This window comes from Antedon bifida, chromosome 6 (assembly GCF_963402885.1).
Source record: "Antedon bifida chromosome 6, ecAntBifi1.1, whole genome shotgun sequence".
Taxonomy (NCBI): Eukaryota; Metazoa; Echinodermata; class Crinoidea; order Comatulida; family Antedonidae; genus Antedon; species Antedon bifida.
Window position 1 is genome coordinate 11,333,268 of NC_136231.1, and position 22,233 is coordinate 11,355,500.

Consider the following 22,233-nt stretch of genomic DNA (forward strand, 5'->3'; position numbering starts at 1 on the left):
GTAGTACACGGAAATTGAAATACCCACTAGCCTGTGATGATGAAAACTTGAATTATTAAAAGTAAACATGAATATCTTTTATACATAATTTGTATTTTCATTTTATTTTACAGATAATGAAGTAATGTGCTTTTTGAAAATCGTTTTAAAACGAATGGTTTTTGTTGTTTTGTTTTGCAAGTTTTGGAAAATATTAAACTGTTTTAACATTTCGAAAATATTTAATACATTTTTAAGTAGTCACTCGTATTTTAAAATCACGAAACTATTTAAGTGGATACCAGCCTCATTGCTGCTATGAGCATTTAGTAGTATATTATGATTATTGCCGTTTATCTAGTATACAATGACGGATGTGAGAGTTAATAAAAGGTAACCTCCAATAATTTAACATTTAATTACAAACGACGACATTTGCTGTTATTACGTTTTCATTTTATAATGATTATTACTGTATTATTATGACTAAAAACCGAAATAAATACTACTAAACCTTAAAAAAATCATCTTATCGCTGAAAGATACGTAAGTACTCAGACACGTGTAGGTAGGCCTTCAGAACGTTTATATTATTTTAGTAAATAAGACGACATCCGTTGCCATGGAAAAGCGATCGTAGTTCATTCATTTGTCTTATTTGACACATTATAGAATGCGTATTTTTTTTTAAAAAGGGAATCCCTCGTCAGCAAAAACACGTAGCTGTAAGTTATTGAGCAAACATCTACCAAAAATGTTTAATCACCGTAAACAAACAGATAATTTTACTGAATTATTTAAGAAAAAAAAAATAAATAGAAAACGATCATACGCCACATTGCGTTGTCTATTTTTGGACACACTACAAATGGACCCGTACAAATGCGGTTTTTTTTATATTAAAGAGGAATCCCCATTCAGCAAAAACACGTAGCTGTTATAGAAGAAAATCTGCCAAAATGTTTAATTGCCTTACAGTACGACAGTACGTGTATATGATCATTTCACTGAATTATTAATAAATAAAATATATGGAAAACGATCATACGTCATTACTGAGTCGTCTCTTTGACGCCGGGCCGCCCTATAAATGCGTGTTTTTTTTATAATAAAAGGTTAATCCCGGTCAGCAAAAACACGTAGCACGAAATCTACGAGTAATTCGAACCCATAGCCCAGCAGGCTTTTTGCTTAAAACAGGGCGTTGTTAATTCAACCAATTTTAAATATACCAATACAATAGAAATAATAATTACTTGATCGAAGGTAATCAGGGAAGATAATGAGAATAAAATAAAAGAATAAAAATTGATAAGTATTATACGTTGTTGGTACTTTACCTGGGCTTAATTGAATTGTAATACTAACTATACAACAGTTAAAATATTTTTTTATTAATTAATGTTCTCTTACGTAAATAAAAAAGACACATCAAACATACGTTTATAAAACTATAATACTACATTTAAATAAATGTTAACAAATATATGCCTAATTAAACGAAGTCTACAATCAAATCAATGGTCATTTTTATTAGCACACATTTCACCGAGACCTGTAAAATAAAAAAACAATTTAAATATAAAAATATTCATACGGCAAAAGCATACCACTAGTTTTGCGCCGATCAAACCATTACAAGTAATTATTCAAATTGGGTACGAGTAGGCCAAATAATGGGTACGAGTAAGCCAAAAATGGGTACGGGCAAGCCAAATAATGGGTACGAGTAAGCCAAATATTTAGGTACGAGTTGGCATGGGTACGGGTTGGTTTGGGTACGGGTTAGCCAAAGTGGGTACGAGTTGACCAATTATTTGGGTACGGGTTAGCCAAGTTGGGTACGAGTTGGCATGGGTACGGGTTGGTTTGGGTACGGGTTGACCAGCACCCGTACCCTAGGCCTACTAGCTAGGCCTATAGTCTATTATAGCTCTAGGCCTAGTTAGGCTAGCTAGGCCTATATGACAGATCTGTTTTCTTCTTCTTTCTTTTATGGGAATGGGTTAGGCCTATAAGGCCTAGCTAGGCTAGTATTATTACTATAAAGGCTATATCGTTAGTCTAGTATCAAGCTAGCCTAGGCCGAAGACCCTATATTCAATTAGGCCTAGCTTAGATATCAATTGGTTTTTCTGTTGACAGCTTTCATTCTAAAAACTAGGAAATGTAATTTTGGTTTAAGGTTTATTTTTTTTAGGCCCAGCAGGCTAGCCTACATGCTGGGACCTATCATCCTAGTATTGGCCTAGCCTATATACCAATACCTAATAAATACAGTACAATCTATCCGCATGTCCTATATTAAACACCAAACCAAAGACTATTCAGGGTTATATGTAACAAATACGATGTAAATAGGCCTATATGCTTTTTATAAATCAACTTCAGTTCCAAAAAGTCAATATTTATATAGTTAAAAACAAGGAATATTTAAATAACGCTAACTGTTACGCCGTACACATCTTTTGATCGATTCAATAAGCAATATTTTATAATTCGAGATCTGTGCTGACTTGTCTGTGTTCTTGAGTGATTCTTCAGACAAGACATAAAGTTGTTGGGTCACTGTCTGTACGACCTAATAATTAATAATTAATTAAAAAATTAGTAGAATTGTTATTGTTTCTTCAGAAGAAAAAAATCTCAAAATGACCAACAGAAGACGACTGGATATGTGTTTTGAAGCATCACATATTAGAAGACAAGACCCAGATGGACATTTACTGTATTCTATTTGAAGGAAAAGGTAATCTTATAATAGGCTTACTAATATTTTATGCAGTGTAGTGAAATTCAGGCATCACTGCATCAGTGGAAAATTCAGAATGTTAACACCAGACCATGATTTACTGGCTAATTGTTAAAAAGTGATATATTGTGATATATGCAGTAGTTATTTGAAAAAAACCATAAATCATTAATTAAAAATACTGTTGCAGCCAATGGCGCAATTGCAGATAATTCTTCTTTTTATAAAAAAAAGTGCAAAAAAGAATTATAAGGCTTCCATTTCAGCAGGGCTTGATTTTTGGTTTTGTTGTGACTAGCCCACTGGGCAAGATAACTTAACTTAATTATATTAAGCCTATAGTTTAAGTAAATGCTAAATTAAATTATAAATAAACAACTATAAAATAAAATTATTTTTAATTTACACTAAAATATGTTTTAATGTTAATAATAAATTAAGTACAAAGTACTGTAAAATATTTCATCCCAATTGTTAATTAACTTAATCAACGGGTAAGTATAATGTTCCCTTAGGTTGCTTTCTTGGATATTGGAGGAGTTACTGTAGAAGGTCCAGCGGTTGTATACATTTCATAATGGCTTCAGTCCTGCTATCGGGATGTTTGGTACTTCAGGACTAACAATTCAGGATAATGTAATTCACCACACAGTTGGAGCAGGTAAGCAATGCCAAAATACTTCTCTTTCCCTTATATAGTAACTTACATTTTAGATTAATCTGCTGTTCTGTCTTTCCTGGTACATATCAAGACCGCTACAATGCTGAGGATATATCGTGGCCAGCAGGTATTGAAATTGAGAGCTCCAGAGATGTCATCCTACAAGACAACACTGTGGTAGGCTCTGAGATGGTGCTGTACCATGTCAGTGGGGAGATTGTGACGTTGAAAGTCAATGGAGCAACAACGAAGGCCATACTTCTTTGCACGGTGTTCATGACGAGGGATGGTCAGAGAGACTGCACACAGATTGCCAATTTCTTCATCTGGAAGAATTGGGATTATGGAGTCTTTTTCCAAATTTCGAGTTCCGCTGTAAATGACTGATCTTGTTCTTGCTGACAACAACATCGGGGTGATGCCATTTGTCATTGAACCATCTTCTCTTAGTCATGAAGCTGTTGATAAGTATGTGTGAGAATGGACGTTTATAATTGGTACAAGCCTGATCTTTGATTGCGATGAGTTACAGGTAGGTTCAGTAAGATTTAACATTAAATAGCATGTTACAAACCGAATACTGTATATATGTAAAAATCATAATGAATGAAAGTGGGAAACCAAACAAAAAAAAAAAGAAAAGATATAAACAGTTTCAATAAATATGAACATTTTTATTATTCATTTTAAAAGATGTTTTTTTTTTTTTTTCTGTATTTCAATTTTTATTATATTTTCATTTTGGGGAACTCTATTTTGCATTCTGTCAAATAAAATCAATGTATAGATATTATACAGTATATGCATACTTGACTTTCACTCGAAAGGAAATTTGTCAAAGGACTTTCTTACTCTTCTACCTCCTTTTTCTTAACGTGTACTGATAATGCCATTCCATTGTGTAATCAGTTACGTAATTTATAAATTCTGATTAAAATATTACATTTTTCCATTAACATTTTCATGTAAATATTTCAGAATCAACCGGAGAATGCAGGTCAAAGTGCAAAACAGCGTGCACCTCGTCCAGAGAACGGAAATGCTGGATTCGTGTGGGAAAATTTCATGTAATGGTGCTCAATTTTTTCAATTTCATGGTATACATAATTACCCAGCTATTGCTGGAAGCACAAGATTGCAAGGTATGTAAAAGCATGACATAATCTGGTCCTTACTTGGACAAACCTAGTCCTTACTTCGACAAACCAACAACTGCCATTGTTTGAGTTCTATTGCAGGAAACGCATACTCATACTGTTTACACATGAAGCTGAATGCTTATAGGTACAAAGAAGGTAGCAGTCAGAGACGAGAACAGGGTTTACATACATAATTATACCTAATTTAGGGTAAGTACTAATAGTATTTATCCTATATATCTACGGACCGCTTGCATTTATCCAAGTTACGTTATTGTAAATCATTGTGTATCTTTACTTGCTAATTGCATTATTCTCATCAACCAAGTACACTTTCTGTACCTACAATACTTTTCATTTAATCTTAACACTACAGTAAAGTTAAAAAGACCCCCTTCCCTACGTCTTTTAGATCTAATTTAAGGTCACAAACTACAATTAATGTAAAAATAAATATTATATGGTAACTTTTTTGTCTTTAAATGGTTAAAAATGTGAAAAATAAGTTGATTCTAGTAATTTTAGCGGCCCGCTATAAATCCCAAAATGCATTGCGTGCGGATTGATATTTTTGTTTTTCTTCTGTAATTCACCCACTTTTTGATTGATCGTGAGGCCAAAACAAATGGAAGACTCATAAATTTTCACCGAAAATACCAGGTTTTCCCCATTTTGTATCAACGGAGTCTGGCAAATATAAAAAGACAATTAATGCAGCAACTTGCCATTAATCTGTCAGGAAGTGGTTACTTCTTTAAATTCAGCATTGTTTATTCCAACTCATCCACGCTAGAAGGTATCAACTCAACAGAGTTTTCTGTCATTGAGGGTGTTTTCCACATATCAATCGCAGATCAACACTAAAAGTTGTTGAGAAATTTGATGTTCAGTTTAATCTAATTGAAGATTTTACAATGGATATTGCAGAACATCTGGATTCCAAGGTTGGTGATTTTTTAATTAATTATAAGTCATTTTCAAATTGTCAATGCAGTTTTTCTCTCTAATTAACCATCCATCTTCTATTTAATACTGCATTATAATAACTAAAATCACCATCAATTGTAGACTAGTGTATCCAATCTAAGAGCAACTTCTTTTTGAAGACTACAGTCCATTTCAAATTTTCAATGCAGGTCTCCCTCTATTTAACCCACTACCTTCTATTAATACTTCCCCCTACCCCAATTTTAAAAGCATCTTCAATTGTAGACTACCGTATCCACTCTAAGAGCAACAAACGTTACTGTTACCATGAATAGGTATAATAAGTTCAATTTATCCATGGAGGCCCAGATCAACACAGGGTTGCTCTTCCCAGCTTCTCGAACTTCACTAAATTCTTATTGGATGCTACACACACAGATCCTCTCAATTTAAGATGCAGGCGAGCATGTTCATACATGCATACATACTGTACATTAATTAAACAAATATCCAGTCAAATGTGTGTACAACAGGGTCATTGTTTAGAAATTGAGCAACGCATTGCTTTTTCAACCTTTGACATCCATTGACAGTTTTCATTTGAGCACCCACAGAGAAGGTACCTTAAGTTAAAATGTCAGACTATGCGAATGAATCTAAGGAAGAAGAGTGCTAGCAGTGGATCTAATCAACTATTGTAAGTATTAAGCCTAAGAAATAAATATTTAGAATATTTATTCTTTGTGTTGAAGTATACAGTGCCAGTAACTACTGTTTATGTGTACACTAAACTGTTTGCCAGTCCAAACTTCTAGCATTCTCTTTATTTGCCTTCTTTCCTTCTTTGGAAATTTAAGATTATATAATCGTTGGGAAAACTAACATTATCAGCTCTATCACTCATTATTTCTGGTCATTAATGGTGATGATTTTTATATTTTTAATTAATAAACAATTTATTGAATCATGGCAATGATTGTTATTAGATTGAGAGAAAATAATTATAAATAGACCACCATGGTTCCTTAGGCAGGATGCTTTACTCTCATTGCCTTATTCTTCGGATGAGATGTAAAGCCGTTGGTCCTGTGTACTTAACAGTGCACATTAAAGAACGTGGTACACTGTTTGAAAAAAGTAGGGGATTGTCTCCCGGTGTGCTGATCTGGTAGGCGCTGCACTGCTGGCTGTCGAGGGTCCGTGGAGGGCCTAATCCGAATTTCCTCAGTTTCCAGTAAAGCTTGAGGACCAGAATAATACATTATAATAACACAGGTTGTGTTAAAATACTTCTATAAAGGAACATTCTTACATTGGAAAGTGTTAGTTCTGTAATTGTAACTTTTTTTTCCCTGAGGTTTTTGTCTGGCACTTATTCATTCGATAGTGACACTTATTTATTTGTTTCAGATTTTTATGAGCCACATTATTCAGTTGCTTTCTTGGATATTGGAGAAGTTACTGTAGAAAGTCCATCGTTTGTACGTGAATATACATTTCATAATGGCTTCAGTCCTGCTATCGGGATGCAATTCAGGATAATGTAATTCACCACACAGTTGGAGCAGGTAAGCAATACCAAAATACTTCTCTTTTCCTTATATAGTAACTTACATTTTAGATTTTAGACAACAACATCGGGGTGATGCCATTTGTCATTGGGCCATCTTCTCTTAGTCATGAAGCTGTTGATAAGTATGTGTGAGAATGTAGTCATCGTTTATAATTGGTACAAGCCTGTTCTTTGATTGCGATGAGTTACAGGTAGGTTCAGTAAGAATATAAACATTTGTAGCATGTTACAAACCGAATACTGTAATTAAGCAATTATGATGAATTAGATTAGATAATGTATAAATGTAAAAATCATAATGAATGGAACAATGTTAATGACGATGAAATAAAAGTGGGAAACCCAAAAAAGACACAAAAAAAAGATATAAACATTTTCAATAAATATGAACATTTTTATTATTCATTTTAAAAGATTTTAATTCTGTTTTTCAAATGTTATTATTTTGTCAGTTTGGGGAACTATATTTTGCATTCTGTCAAATAAAATCAATGTATAGATATTATATATGCATACTTGACTTTCATAAGGAAATTTGTCAAAGGACTTTCTTACTCTTCTACCTTCTTTTTCTTAACGTGTACTGATAATGCCATTCCATTGTGTAATCAGACACGTAATTTATAAATTCTGATTAAAATATTACATTTTCCCATTTTCATGTAAATATTTCAGAATCAACCGGAGAATGCAGGTCAAAGTGCAAAACAGTGTGCACCTTGTGGTCCAGACAATGGAAATGCTGGATACGTAAGGGCAAATTTCATGTCTGGTGATAATGGTGCTCCATTTTTTCCATTTCATGGTATACATAATTACCCAGCTATTGCTGGAAGCACAAGATTGCAAGGTATGTAAAAGCATGACATAATCTGGTCCTTACTTGGACAAACCTAGTCCTTACTTGGACAAACCAGTTGAGTTCTATTGCAGGAAACGTATACTCATACTGTTTACACATGAAGCTGAATGCTTATTTGGATAACATAAAATTGCCATTGTATCCAAGTTATCACCACTGTAATGTTGAGGTTGTCCCTTAGTACTGTTTTATCATAAAATATGTCTTTAATATCGGAATACATTTTTGGTGAAACTTACCAAATGAATATGTTTCAACATACTTATTCATTTACAAATAAAGGTATTTTGCTCTTTCTTATCAATAGATGTCACATTCGCTCATTTTGATACTGCGTGTAAGAAAGATCATTACGCTACTATGACCAATCCATCAAATGATGATGGTATCCACCCAATGTCCGCTGTAGGTACTGTACAAAGAAGGTAACAGTCAGAGACAAGAACAGGGTTTACATACATATACCTAATTTAGGGTAAGTACTAATAGTATTTATCCTATATATCTACGGACCACTTGCATTTATCCAAGTTACGTAAATGTAATCATTGTGTATCCTTACTTGCTAGTTGCATTATTTTCATCAACCTAGTACACTTACCTACAATACTTTTTGTAATGTACCGATTTACAATACAAATAAGTGAGAGAGAGACAAGTTCTGTTATAGTTGAAAGCTAGCACTGAAGTGTTTATTCTTTATTCTACATCTACTATATATAATAACAATATCGGTAATGGGTAATTAATCTGTCAAGGTGGAATGTTTAGTGGTCTCAGCAGAGGGGTCTACTTTAGCCATTAGTGACCATTAAGTAGCCAGGGTTATATAGAAGTGGGTTAACATAATATATATGGTAACAGGTGAAGGAAGTATAAATAATTGGTAGCAAGTAATATTAATCAAGTTCAATACATTACATTCCCTCCCTTCTATTATAAACAATTCTAAGCTATTTATTTATAATTGAATCAAAGCAGCACTGTACTAAGTTATGGTTTAATAACACTTTAAATGTATATGGTATAATGCACTGTATAAAGTAAAATATAAGATCAACATTTTAAATTGTCCAGTAATAATGTCCATAAAAGTTTCTATATTTCAGTTATTAAAAATGTCCATATCTTTCCGGCGGTTTTCTATCGCGAGTAAGGTATACTCTTCGCTGAGCAGTAATAGACTGTGCTTCGACAGTCGATTGTGATGTTTCCACTGTTCAGATTTGGATTAATGAGTTTGAACAGGCCTATAACGCTTCCTGATATGGTCGGCATGACGACGACAAACTCGTCCATCTTCTAGTTTTATCTTGAATGAGATGCGACCGGATTTTAATATTATTGTTCCGGGTAACCATTTCAGATTTTGTCCTTTAAAGTTCTTTATATACACCTACTCTCCTTCTACAAAAGTGCGTTCTTTGCATGACGATCATGGGCTAATTTCTGTTTTTCAAGTTGAGTGATAACACGATCTGCTTGATAAGGGTGTAAAAGATCAAAATGCGTTTTCAATTTTCGGCCATTCAGTAATTCTGCTGGTGTTTTGCCAGTTGTGCTATGAGGTGTATTTCTATATTTAAATAGGAATCTTGAATTGTTTTTTTTTTTAACTTTATTTGGTAATCAAGGTTAAAAAACAATAAAATATAATACATAGAAAATAGAAAAACAATTGCACGGAAAAAACAGGCCTTGATTACAAGGAATGCCAAGAAAAGTTAAAAACTTATTTCCACTTGGGTCCTAAAAAGAAGAAACTGATAACAAGAACATACAAATTACAACATAAGAATCTTGCTACTTTTGTTTCGATATATCCATCTTTCATACGTTTCATTGTTTCTTTAAATGTGCGTACAGCACGTTCCGCAAGACCATTCGATGATGGGTGATATGGGGCTGTTAAAGAATGTCTTATTCCATTTCGCTTTACGAATGTATGAAATTCATCACTGGTGAAACATGTTCCATTGTCGGATACTATTTTATCTGGCAATCCATGCGATGCAAATATAAGCCTGAGCTTATCCACTGTGGTATTTGTCGTTGAGGAATTTACCGGAATTACCTCAAGCCATTTTGAGTATGCATCGTATTAAAAACATTTTTCCAATAAATGGTCCAGCATAGTCGATATGTAATCGTGACCATGGTCTATTTGGCCAATTCCATGGGTGCAATGGTGCTTTAGGTGGTAAAGTTTGATTGGATTGGCATGTATCGCACTGCTTTGATATGTCTTTGTCCATATAAGCCACCATAACGAATCCTGAGCAAAACTTTTCATTCTGACAATTCCAGTATGACCGTCATGTAGTGCTTGTAGCAACTGTTTTCTACCAGGCTGTGGAACAACAATTCTATTTCCCCACAAAATACATCCATCTTGTGTAGAGAGTTCTCTTTGTCAGATCCATCCAATATGGTTGCAAGTTTTCAATTTTTGGATTAGTATTGGGCCAACCCTTTTTAATGTAGTAAAGAACTCGAGAAAGTGTTGGATCTTTAACCGTCCAACCTTTAATATCTGCTGTGGAAACTGGAGATTGGTTCATTGGCTCCATCAATAGAACAGTTTCGGCAGGTTGTGGAATTGATTCTGGTTTTCCTGGCAATGGTAATCTGCTTAAGGCATCCGCATTGGCATGGGACTTTGTCAGTTTGAATTTTAATGTATATTTGTATGTACCTAATTTCAGTGCCCAACGTTGGATTCTAGCTGATGCTTGGCTAGGCACAAGTCTGTCCTCATTAATAAGACCCAGCAATGGCTTATGGTCTGTTACCAATGTGAAATGTCTACCATAAATGTAAGACTGAAATCGCGTTACTCCGAAAACGCATGCCAAACCTTCTTTCTCAATTTGCGAATACTTTTTTTCCGCTTCTGCAAGTGTTCTAGATGCAAATGCGATTGGTCTTTCTGTACCGCCCCAATTCCATATTGAGATGCATCACACGATAATATTATTTCCTTTTTTGGATCATAATGTGCAAGTACTCTGCAGGAAAGTAGCAATTCCTTTGATTTATCAAAAGTAGATTGTTCTAAATTTGTCCAGTTCCAAGCTTTATCCTTACTAAGTAAGGCATATAACAGAGCAATTAAGTGTGTTGGATAAGTTTGGTAAAAACTTCATAATAAGATAATAATCCCAAATAAGCTCTCAGTTCTGTCAAGTTTTGAGACGCTGGAGCATCTTTAATTGCTCTCACTTTGGCGTTTGTGGGATGCAATCCCTCTTTGTCGATCAGGTGTCCCAAATAACCAACAGATTTAACCATAAAAACACACTTACTCTTTTTTAGACGAAGTCCAGCATCTGCCAGTCGCTTTAGGACGGTTTCAAGAGTTTCGAAATGCTCAAAATCTTTCTTTCCTGTCGTAATTAATATATCGTCCAGGTATACTGTAACACCTTTAATTCCTTGTAATAGTCCTTCCATGACAAGCTGGAAAATCGCTGGTGCTGAAGAGACTTCAAACGGCAACCGTGTATATTGTAAAGTCCCTTTTGAGTGTTGATTACAACATATTTTCGAGAATCTTTATCCAAGAGTAATTGTTGGTACGCTTTTGACATATGTCCAATTTAGTAAATTTTTCTTCGGGGCAAAGGATACTGATCAACTTTGGCTGCTTTATTTACAGTAATTTTGTAGTCACCACAGATCCTAATGGTAGATTTATCTGCCTTAAGTACCGGAACTATTGGTGCAGCCCAGTCTGAAAACTGTATAGGTTCAATAATGCCTTCTCGTTGTAAGCGATCAAGTTAGTCATCTACTTTCTGTCGCAAAGCATACGGAACATTTCTGGCTTTGCAAAATTTTGGCATTGTCTCTTTATCAACATACATTTTTGCTTCAGTACCCTTAAGGGTACCTAGTTCATCTTTAAATATTTCTTGGTATTTACCAAGCAGTGAACTTAAATCTAATTGGTTTATTACCTTGATTTGTTGCCAGTCCAACTTTATAAACTGAAGCCAGTCTCGACCAATTAGGGTAGGTCCATCTGTTCGCACAATCGTTAACGGTAATATTGTAGTAGTACTCTGGTATGTAACTTCAGCATTAATTTTACCCAAAACATCCATTATTTGTCCAGTGTACGTACGTAGCTTAACTGACGATGGTTCAAGTTTTCTTTCAGGCCATAATTGCCTAAATTTCGTCTGCGACATTATTGATACCGAGGCTCCTGTGTCAATTTCCATTTCAGTATCCAAACCATCTAACAGTATCTTAACTTTCATAGGTGGAGGACTAGACGTGGTCTTTATTCCAAATAATTCTTCATACATTTCTGTAGCTATGTTGCTTGGTTCATCGCTTGGCTCATCTGCCACAACATTTTTAACTGTTTGGGGCTTCCCCTTCTTTTTGCTAAGACAAACAGATTGAATGTGTCCTACCTTGTTACAATAATGGCAAGTTGTTTGCTTAAAATAACATTTGTCTGGCAAATGGTTATTCTTTCCACAGCGAAAACATGGTTTCGACTTCTTATTTGTATTTGACATAACTAGTTTTTATGGCTTCATAAGATTATGTTAACACAATATATGTGCATAAATTGCAATATTATAGCATAATTATCGAATTTTAAAAAGTGGACATTTTTGCCATTTTTCGAAATAATTCCTTTTTTCCCCCGCATTGAAATTTTCGAAAAATGGCAAAATTTCGACCCTTTTATTTGTTTACATAACTAGTTACTATGGCTCTATAAGATGATGTTAACACAATATATATACATATAATAGCATAATTATTGGATATTAAAAAGTGAACATTTTGCAAATTTTCGAAAAATTCCTTCGGTCCCCAGCAGTGAAATTTTCGAAAAATGGCCAAATACTTACCCTTCTATTTTTTGACTTAACTAGTTTTTATGTCTCCATAAGATGATGTTAACACAATATATGTGCATAAATTGCAATATTATAGCATACTTATTGAATTTTAAAAAGAAGAAAATTTGGCAATTTTTCTAAAAAATTCCTTTGGTCCCCCGCAGTGATTTTTTCGAAAAATGTCAAAATTTAGACCTTTTTATTTTTTTACACAACTAGTTACTATGGCTTTATAAGATGATGTTACCATAATATATGTGCATAAATGGCAATATTATAGCATAATTCTTGAAGTTTAAAAAGTGGAAATTTTGGACATTTTTTGAACAATTCCGTAAATTTTGACTTCTTTTTGTAAGCAATTTTGTTTACATTTTCAACTGCAGCTGCAGAGGTTGGCTGCGCCAGATCTCTTACATTTCTTGTTGCAGTTTCGATGCTAGTTGCAATTTCAACAGCTTTTTCCAGTGTCAGTGCTTTTTCTGCCAAAAGACCAAATTCCGTGATTACGGACGCCAAAAACTAGACGATCTCGTAACATTGTATTGAGCGAGGCTCCAAAGTTACAGAATTCTGCCATCGATCGAAGCGATGCCATAAATTCAGGCACTGTTTCATTATCACGTCGAAAGCGTGAGTTGAATTTGTATCGCTGTACAATTTCACTAGGCACTGGACTGTGATGCCCATTCATAGCTGTTACCAGCTCATCGAATGTTTTATCCTTGGGTTTTTCTGGTGTAACCAAATTTCGTAAAAGCTTATAAGATGATGGGCCAATAACTGTTAACAGTGTTGCTTGTTTCTTCTCCTCTGTAGTAATTTCTTTTGCCTTGAAATACAAGTTACTTACTTACTTATTTGTTTTCATAGCTATCCCCAATATTGGGGACATTTCGCCGTCATTGACATTATGTTGACATAGCACAACTTTTCTTAATTTTATGAGAGACGTTAATTTTGATGAGAAGGTCATGGAACACTAATTAATTTTAAAAACAACTAAAAACCTGGGAACTGTAACCCTGACGGGTACTCTCCCTCCGGGTCAAAGGGATCCCGAAACTCATCGGTGGGCAGGGGCGCTCATCTCCCTGTTCAGGACTATTCCTGATGATTACCCAACCTATTTACATTTAAAATTAAAATTAAACATCAAGACATAACTTAATCAACTTAATGACTACTGGACATAGTAGTTATTGTCTTCTATAAAAGATGCTGGAAGCACTTCCTTATATAGTCTTCTCGGTCTAGTTGACTAGCGTTTATATTTCTCTGAAGTATACTTGGGCTCGGTCTTCCTATCAATTTACTTTTTTGGTCATAAAATGTAAGAACTTCGCAGGGATCATAGTTCTGTCTCCGAATACAGTGTGAAATCCAGTTAGATTGCTGTTGTTGGTAGAATATCGTGTTGGTTATTGCGTAGAGCCTCTGGTTATTGACAACGTACCGCCAATCAGTTTCCTGTTGTTCTTCTTCTTCCTCAGACTCTAGTCTAAAGTCTAAACGCTCAACAAACTGTGACCAATCTTCCCTTCCTTCAATAAATTCTTCAATTTTGCCAATAAGGGCCATTCTCGTCGCCACTGTAGTGTAATGTACCGATTTACAATACAAATAAGTGAGAGAGAGACAAGTTCTGTTATAGTTGAAAGCTAGCACTGAAGTGTTTATTCTTTATTCTACATTTACTATATATTATAATAACAATATCGGTAATGGGTAATTAATCTGTCAAGGTGGAATGTTTAGTGGTCTAAGCAGAGGGTCTACTTTAGCCATTAGTGACCATTAAGTAGCCAGGGTTATATAGAAGTGGGTTAACATAATATATATGGTAACAGGTGAAGGAAGTTTAAATAATTGGTAGCAAGTAATATTAATCAAGTTCAATACATTACACTTTTCATTTAATCTTAACAGTAAAGTTAATCTTTCTGATTGCGTGGAGATGGATTGTGATGCATTTAAGAAAGCAATGATCAGAGATGAAGATGGTGGAATTCTAGGAGGATCACGGCCTGGTTATGTTATTCCTGATTCTCCATACGAGTGGGATAGAGATCCGAGACGTGGACTTAAAATTCCTTATGATGAAAAATGTCCACATAAAGGTTGGTTGTCTGCTTTAATGTTGAATTTTAGCTTTTGTAAACTGTGATTCTTCCCTAAATCTTTCCTCCTATTAAAGTTGCACTCTTGAAACAAGACCAGTCCATTCACCGAGACTGGGCGCGCAATTTTATTGTGGCATCCCTTTTTTGAGGAGTAGGAAAATCACTGTGTTGTAGCTGTGATCTTTTATATAATCTGCTCTTTTCATTAAGGTATCATTGGTACAGAAGACTGCATATGGCATGAATCTTGGCAGGCTTTTGAATGCTATGACTATGATTACGCTATGTTGATTATTGAAAGTCTTGATCCTGACACAGAATTACGACGTCTTCACCAATCGTCATTGGGTCTAACGGTTATGTTGATTTGATCAATGGACTAAAGATCACGGCTGGTGTCATGGGTACACATGTCAAGAGCGCATCAGCACATTTATGTCTATCGTTGCAATTGGAGAGACTTATGAGATGTATATGAGAGTTCAACGAATCCTCAAACGTTATGACTTCATTTCCTGAACACAGCTCCAGATCAGAAAATAGTTGTCGGCATCTGGTATGCCAATCCTCAACGCTTAGATGTGTACCATCAAGGTCACTATGTCATGTCAAATAACGGGCAGCTGGATGGAGATATGTTCATATACAATACAATACAATACAATACAAATCTTTCTTTATTCTGGAATAGCTCTTTCAATACACAAGTACTGGTCTCCCAAGAGGTCCAGATTTGGAAAAAAAATACAAGAAAAATAAAAGTAAAAGCTATATTAAAACTATGTACAATAGAAGTTATACAAGATTTTTAAATTCAACTTGACTAAGTGTCTCATAATTTTTACGGATATGTACAGGAAGATTATTCCATAAGGTTGATGCTCTATAATTAAACATTCTCTTTCCATAAATATTGTTCCATGCTGGAACATTTAGAGTTTTTGTTGATTGACTTCTTGTATTTTTTGTGTGAAAAGTGTCCATAAATTTGAATAGATTTGTTAAATAAGATGGTGCTAAACCCTGTAGGCATTTAAATAGCATAATTAATAAATCATTTTCCCATCTGTCATGGACACTCTTCCATTTTAGTGAGGACATCAATTCTGTTATAGGGGTGTACATATCAGCATAAAGAATGATTCTAGCTACTCTATTTTGAAGTACTTGAAGATGATTAACAAGTTCTAAGTTACAATTTGACCAAACATTACTACAGTAATCAAAACAAGGTAATACTATTGCATTAGCAAGTAGTCTTAAAGCAAAATTTGGAATATAATATCTTAATCTACGAATAATACCGATACGTTGTGATACTCTAGAAGCTACTTGTTCAACATGCTGTTTCCATGAAGATATTTAAAATTGTCAACTTTTTCGACATCATTGCCATTAATAGAAAGAGAAATATGGGTTCCAGAAGATCCAAACGTTCAGTTCATGCCAACTCCTGACTCCAGCATTTATGGCGAGAACTATTTTGATCGCGATTGGCAGACTCTTTGGATACTTATACGTGGTAGTGACCCAATTGACATCATCACTACACCGGTTATAATGGTTGACTTTGGTGTGGCTCCTGTTGATGTTTTCTATGAAGAAGATCTTGTTAACAATCTTGCCAGTTTGGTATATATAATAAGTAAATAGCTTTCTTTAACCATATTAAAGTATCACATAATCTATCCAGATTTCTTCTTTTTTCAGTTTCATATGTTTAGAAATGAGTTGAATTTTATTTAATTACCTATTCTTTTAATATCTAAACAATAATTAATATTTTTTCCTTACAGGCAATTCAACCCTTGAACATGATAAGTTAGTTAACCTTCAAGCAGAAATTGTTAATGCAGCACAAACCGGTACTTTGTACGAGAGTCTTGAAGTTGAGGTTATTAGCAATGACCGATCCTTCTCCCCCAACTGAAGACCCAACAAGGGGTGTGAGAGCAACAAATACAACAGGAGGTCCAAGTACAGGCAATGCAACGTAAGTCACAATTTAAGAAGTAATGAGTTGAAGTAGAGTTTTCTGTAGAGTTACTGTAGTATAGAACTGGCTTGTATCGTCTTGTCCAAAGTCTTAAATTGTATTCTCATGTGTGGCGTGCAACAAACATAACCATAATTCCTATATCATTACAAACCAACATAACTAATTGGTATTCTGAGAAGCAAGCTGAAGAAGAGGCATCTAGTGACCCAAAGCACAATGAGTATACGTTTACGGCTGATGCTATGGAGAACCATCCATTTGAGGTTCAGCCTTGCATCTCTATATTGGATACCAGTGTAGGTTTTAACACAATTCTTTCTAAACTCCAATATACTGTAGGCTATCAAGCTTTGGTAATACACCATAGGTTTGATACAAAATTTAATGTTCAGTTTAATCTAATTGAAGATTTTACAACGGATATTGCAGAACATCTGGATTCCAAGGTTGGTGATTTTTTAATTAATTATAAGTCATTTTCAAATTGTCAATGCAGTTCTCTCTCTAATTAACCATCCATCTTCTATTTAATACTGCATTATAATTCAAAAATCACCATCAATTGTAGACTAGTGACGTATCCAATCTAAGAGCAACTTCTTTTTGAAGACTACAGTCCATTTCAAATATTCAATGCAGGTCTCCCTCTATTTAACCCACTACCTTCTATTAATACTTCCCCCTACCCCAATTTTAAAAGCATCTTCAATTGTAGACTATCGTATCCACTCTAAGAGCAACTTATGTTGAAGACTAGCCAAAAGTACCTACAAGTCGACACTCCCATAAAAATCCAATTACAGACTACTTTCAAATTTGATTTCATCGGCTGTATAAATCACCTCAAATTAAAGACAACCTCCAGAACAATTGGATAAATATTGGTCAAACATTGGTCAAACAAGGATAAATAAAATATTCTAGGCTTTTCCTTAGGCTTTTTGTCTGGCACTTACTTGTTTTGGGTTCAGGCAGTCTTTAATTTCAGTATTTTGCAACTTAATAACAAGTTGTGTTAAAATACTTCTATAAGGGAACATATTAAGTGGATTGTTTTTAATAACAGATAATGATCACAAATCACAGGAGATCAGGAAAGTGCTAGATATGCACAAGCATGTGATGCGGTATATGCCCAAAATAAAAAGCAGGCAGCAGAGACTTCGAGGCCACAAGAACAGGCAATAGCCAAGGACATATCAACCTTGAAGAATTATAATGTAATTGCTGTAGTTGCGGGTGAAAACGTTTTAAACACGGCACATCTTTTAAAAAAAAAATAGGCATTGTTGCTGGTACAATGCAAACTTCACTCTCACAAAGCATAAACACCTTAAAAACCAGAATCTCGCCAAAACCTAGATTATCTCAAAATATTTCCTGCCTTTTATATAGTCCGTACAGCTTATTACCCACACAGTACATATCTTTTACTTACCTGTTCTGCCAGTAGGTAATTGAAAAATCAGCAAATTTTGTCAAATTAACAAGTGGCAACACTTGTACAGGTAAGAAGAATAAGAAAACTTAATTTTTTTTAATTAATTATTTTATTGTGTTTTTCTATAGGAGATAACCCAGAAGCCTAGAAGTAGAAATGAATACTTTTACAGGTAAGCTTTAATATAGTTTATAAACAAAGTATGTAAAATAAGAATACTTCTTTTGCTAATAGAAGAGACAATTCCAGAGTGCCATAAAATCAAGACCATATATTTGTTGGTTCTAAACATGGGAAAAAATTTTATGGTAGATCTTAAGTTCTTCAATGCAATCAGTGCAATCAAAGTACTTAATGTACAGATAGATATTAGGAATATATTAAATTGTTAACTTTTCATTTATTATTGATCAGCAGATGAAACTTTTAAAGAAGAAGAAAACATCACAGGTAAGCTTATAAAACATTACTAATAAAAATCTATACCAGCTGGTGCTGAGGTGAGGTGAAATTAAGATTGACTCTTTCTATGAAGTTCTTTTTTAGTGTTAAAATTAATTAATCCATGTCCCATTTTCCATTCCAATCTGTCCCTGTGTCATAAGAAATGTTTAAGAGTTGTGCAACTGTAGATGCCGGAAATGGCACTTATCAGACACAAATTAGATTTTCGTAAACATTACATTCTTAACATTTTATTGTTGTTTATCAGCAGATGATGCTGATAGTTATGGACAACTAGAAATTGCCACAACATCAGGTAAGTCTACTACAATATTAGCAGCAAAACATTTGAAAACACAAATGTACAATGTATCAAGAACGAAAATGTATAAAATATTAATGTTATAAATTGTTTTTGTTTACTACTATAGGAGATGACCTATACAACCATGACGATCTCACAGGTAAGTTTATATTTAAAAAGGTTCGTTCTTCACATGCCAAAGAGCATTCAATTGGTTAAAGAGCAGTGCATATATATGATTAGACTGGGTTCCAGCCCGTAAATAGTAAAGATAAATAATTTGGCACATATGGTATGATAACCTACGTCATTCTTATCGGATGTTTGCGGGCATGCAAATCGATTTCTTCACATATTTCCCCAGTGCGTAAATCTGAGTATTATATTATACGTATAAAACGCCATATGTGCCAAAATTTACGGGCTGGAACCCAGTCTAATATAGAATGGATGTCTGAGGTTGTCATATGTACCTGTAGGCCTATACTTCTGTATTTAAGCATTTTAATTGGAATATTGTTGAACATTAAAGGGAAAGAGATCAATATAGTGTTATTTTTTAACAAGTACAGTACTACAGTAGTTATAAAATATGGGCCGGTTGTTGGTCGCAAATATTCAATTTCTCGATTCCAAGTGGATAGCTGTTATGTGACATCAAAATAGGACAAATTTAGGACAAATACATCTGTAAGAGATGATAGAATAATTGCATTTTTGTTTTTCTCATTTTGCAGGCAAGAAAGAGGTAGCGAAATTGTTGACATCAAATCCTGGATTCTCAATTCAAAATTGGATAATTATAAGGATGAAAGTTAAGAATGAAAAAATGATGCTGATGAGTTTTTGATTTTAAAAGATTTGAAAATAGATATAACATAACGTATGTTAACGTTCTGATTGATATACTTGTTTTTAATAGTGTTACCATATCAATTTGTCAGGCTGTTGCAACTATGGGCGCGTTTATACAACACGCTATTACACGCATATTCAACACGCCTACGAGAAGTGTGTTCTATAACATCGAAGCGATTCCGTGTAATGAGATTTTAATTGCAAAAAAGGCTACTTGGCTGAATCCTAACATTTTGTGGATTCCCGGTTGCTGTTATTATTATAAATAATAGTGTAATTTGATATTTGGGCTACAATAGTCTATAGATTATAGCATGGATTAATTAGTTTAAACTAATTAATACATGGTTATATACTACAAGTTGATCAATTTGGAAATGTTTGCAATATTAAAAGTGTAATTTGATATTTGGGCTACAATAGTCTATAGCATGTATTAATTAGTTTAAACTAATTGATTCCGTAAATCTTCTAATTGTAACCCTGGGTTATTATTTTTTGATTGTTTTTTAGGGTGGGTTACTATTAGAAGTGGGGGGGGGGGAGGGAAAGGGGATTACTATTGGAGTAGTGGGTTATTATTACTAATCTTAAATTAGGCACCTGAAAATAGTAACCCACCCCAACTTTTCCGGTCAGCAAATCATAGAAAAATAATAAAACAGTACGAATAAATAAATTTGTTTGAACTTTATTTTATAAACTCAAAAACACTCAGTCCTCCCGAGATCAACATGCATTATCTCCTTATTTTCAAAATATTGCTGCATAATAAACGACCAGTCTTAATGTCATTTTTTCAATAGTTTTTGTGACTCTAATAATAACCTCCCCCATGGGTTAGTAGTAGTAGTAGTGGGTTATTATTATAGATTGACTTATAAGTTGGGTTACTACTAGAAGGGGGGTTACTATTAGAGTGTGGGTTACTATTAGAATTGACGGTACATGGTATAATACAAGCTGATCAATTTGGAAATGTTCACAATATTAAAGTGTAATTTATTAAGTTATGATTTTATGTTATGATTAAATATTTCAAAGTATTTCAGCTAGAATGTCGATGTTTCTAATTTATTTTTCTTTACATTATGATCATTTATTTATACATAAAAATCATCACATATAAGACAAGAACAATTGTCCTGTAATTGATCCTGCTGGAGATAGATTTCATACATGTTAAAAACGTCAAATGTTTTAAAAAAAATTACCGGTATGAATATGAAAATATGAAGCACAATTAGTGTAGTATGTTCCTTAATAAAATTCTTAAAATTAATACTGTAACAGACTGAAATTAGGAACTATCCAGTGTATGTTAGATTCAATTAATAGTATTCCTAACACAGTACATTACTGTAGCAGCTTTGAGCGAGTAGCCAGATTTCTAATTCTTACATGATTGTACAGTAGAACAAATCATCAATAAAATAATCCAATACTTTTACTGGATTTGGACATCAGATGAATCTCTGATGAATCTAAAGATGTTAAAAACCACATGGACAATTGTTATTTAAATATTTTCAACGTCATGACAATACAAATTACATATTTAGAATATGACATCAACTAAGAACAATATAGCCATAGAAAATGAGAAAAACTGCAACCAGCTGCCCAAGAACATTTACTCCATCAACACATCAGACACTAGGCCTATATGAAAAGGAAAAAGACATTATTAATGTTAACACAACGAGTACCAGACAACATAACTCTTTTGGGATCATTTCAGCCACCAGTTATTGCGGCCGTCAGTTATGCCAGTACATTTTTTTTTTTTTTTTATTTTACATGTGCCAATAAGTATGTGTGATTTTTATAAATAAAGTTGTTTTGTTTCCGTTTTGGTTTTATTCTGCAAATTGTGGTTTTTTGAATGTTGGAAATTAGTTTATTTATTATTAGTTACCATTACCAATATTAATAATTAATATTCATTTTATCGATAACAGGATTATGGTTTCTGTATCAAGTTATAAACTCCAAGTGCATAAGAAATGAAGAAGTACAATTAAAAAAACGGGAAATATTGTGTTTATGAGATGAGCCTTTGTTGTTTGGGGTATCATGTATAATAATGATATGCAGAAATAAGAAAAGACGTAAACAAAAGAAATATACGATTAATTATTATAATTAATCATTAAAACTAGATGTTAGATTAGTAAAATTTGTTTTGTATTAAGACACATTGATTAGTATTTATCGGCTGTTTAATAATTAATTAATATTTACTATATTCATAAAAACATTGCGCGGCTGATACTTGACTAGATACTAAACTAGTTTAATGGCCA

The 22,233-nt window shown here is 33.7% G+C and overlaps 1 protein-coding gene across 2 annotated transcripts; it reads left to right on the plus strand.

Moving 5' to 3' along the window:
• Positions 1–14,723: 14,723 nt before the first annotated feature.
• LOC144845622 (fibrocystin-L-like) lies at positions 14,724–16,871 on the plus strand. Of its 2 annotated transcripts, none has more exons than XM_078703055.1 (2): positions 14,724–14,878; positions 16,678–16,871. In XM_078703055.1, exons 1-2 carry the CDS (start codon positions 14,743–14,745, stop codon positions 16,809–16,811), a joined length of 270 nt encoding a protein of 89 aa, XP_078559181.1. In that variant the 5' UTR covers positions 14,724–14,742; the 3' UTR covers positions 16,812–16,871. The 2 variants fall into 2 exon arrangements, with proteins under 2 accessions (XP_078559181.1, XP_078559180.1); XM_078703054.1 differs by lacking the exon at positions 14,724–14,878 and adding an exon at positions 16,085–16,526.
• The last annotated feature ends 5,362 nt before the right edge of the window (positions 16,872–22,233 follow it).

What these genes read in the sequence shown, in the direction of transcription:
- LOC144845622 (XM_078703054.1), top strand. Translation starts at nt 16,325, where the DNA reads ATGCCAACTCCTGACTCCAGCATTTATGGCGAGAACTATTTTGATCGC. An exon ending in CAGTTTGGTATATATAATAA is followed by an intron (nt 16,527 to 16,677) that starts GTAAATAGCTTT and finishes TTTTCCTTACAG; the next exon opens with GCAATTCAACCCTTGAACAT.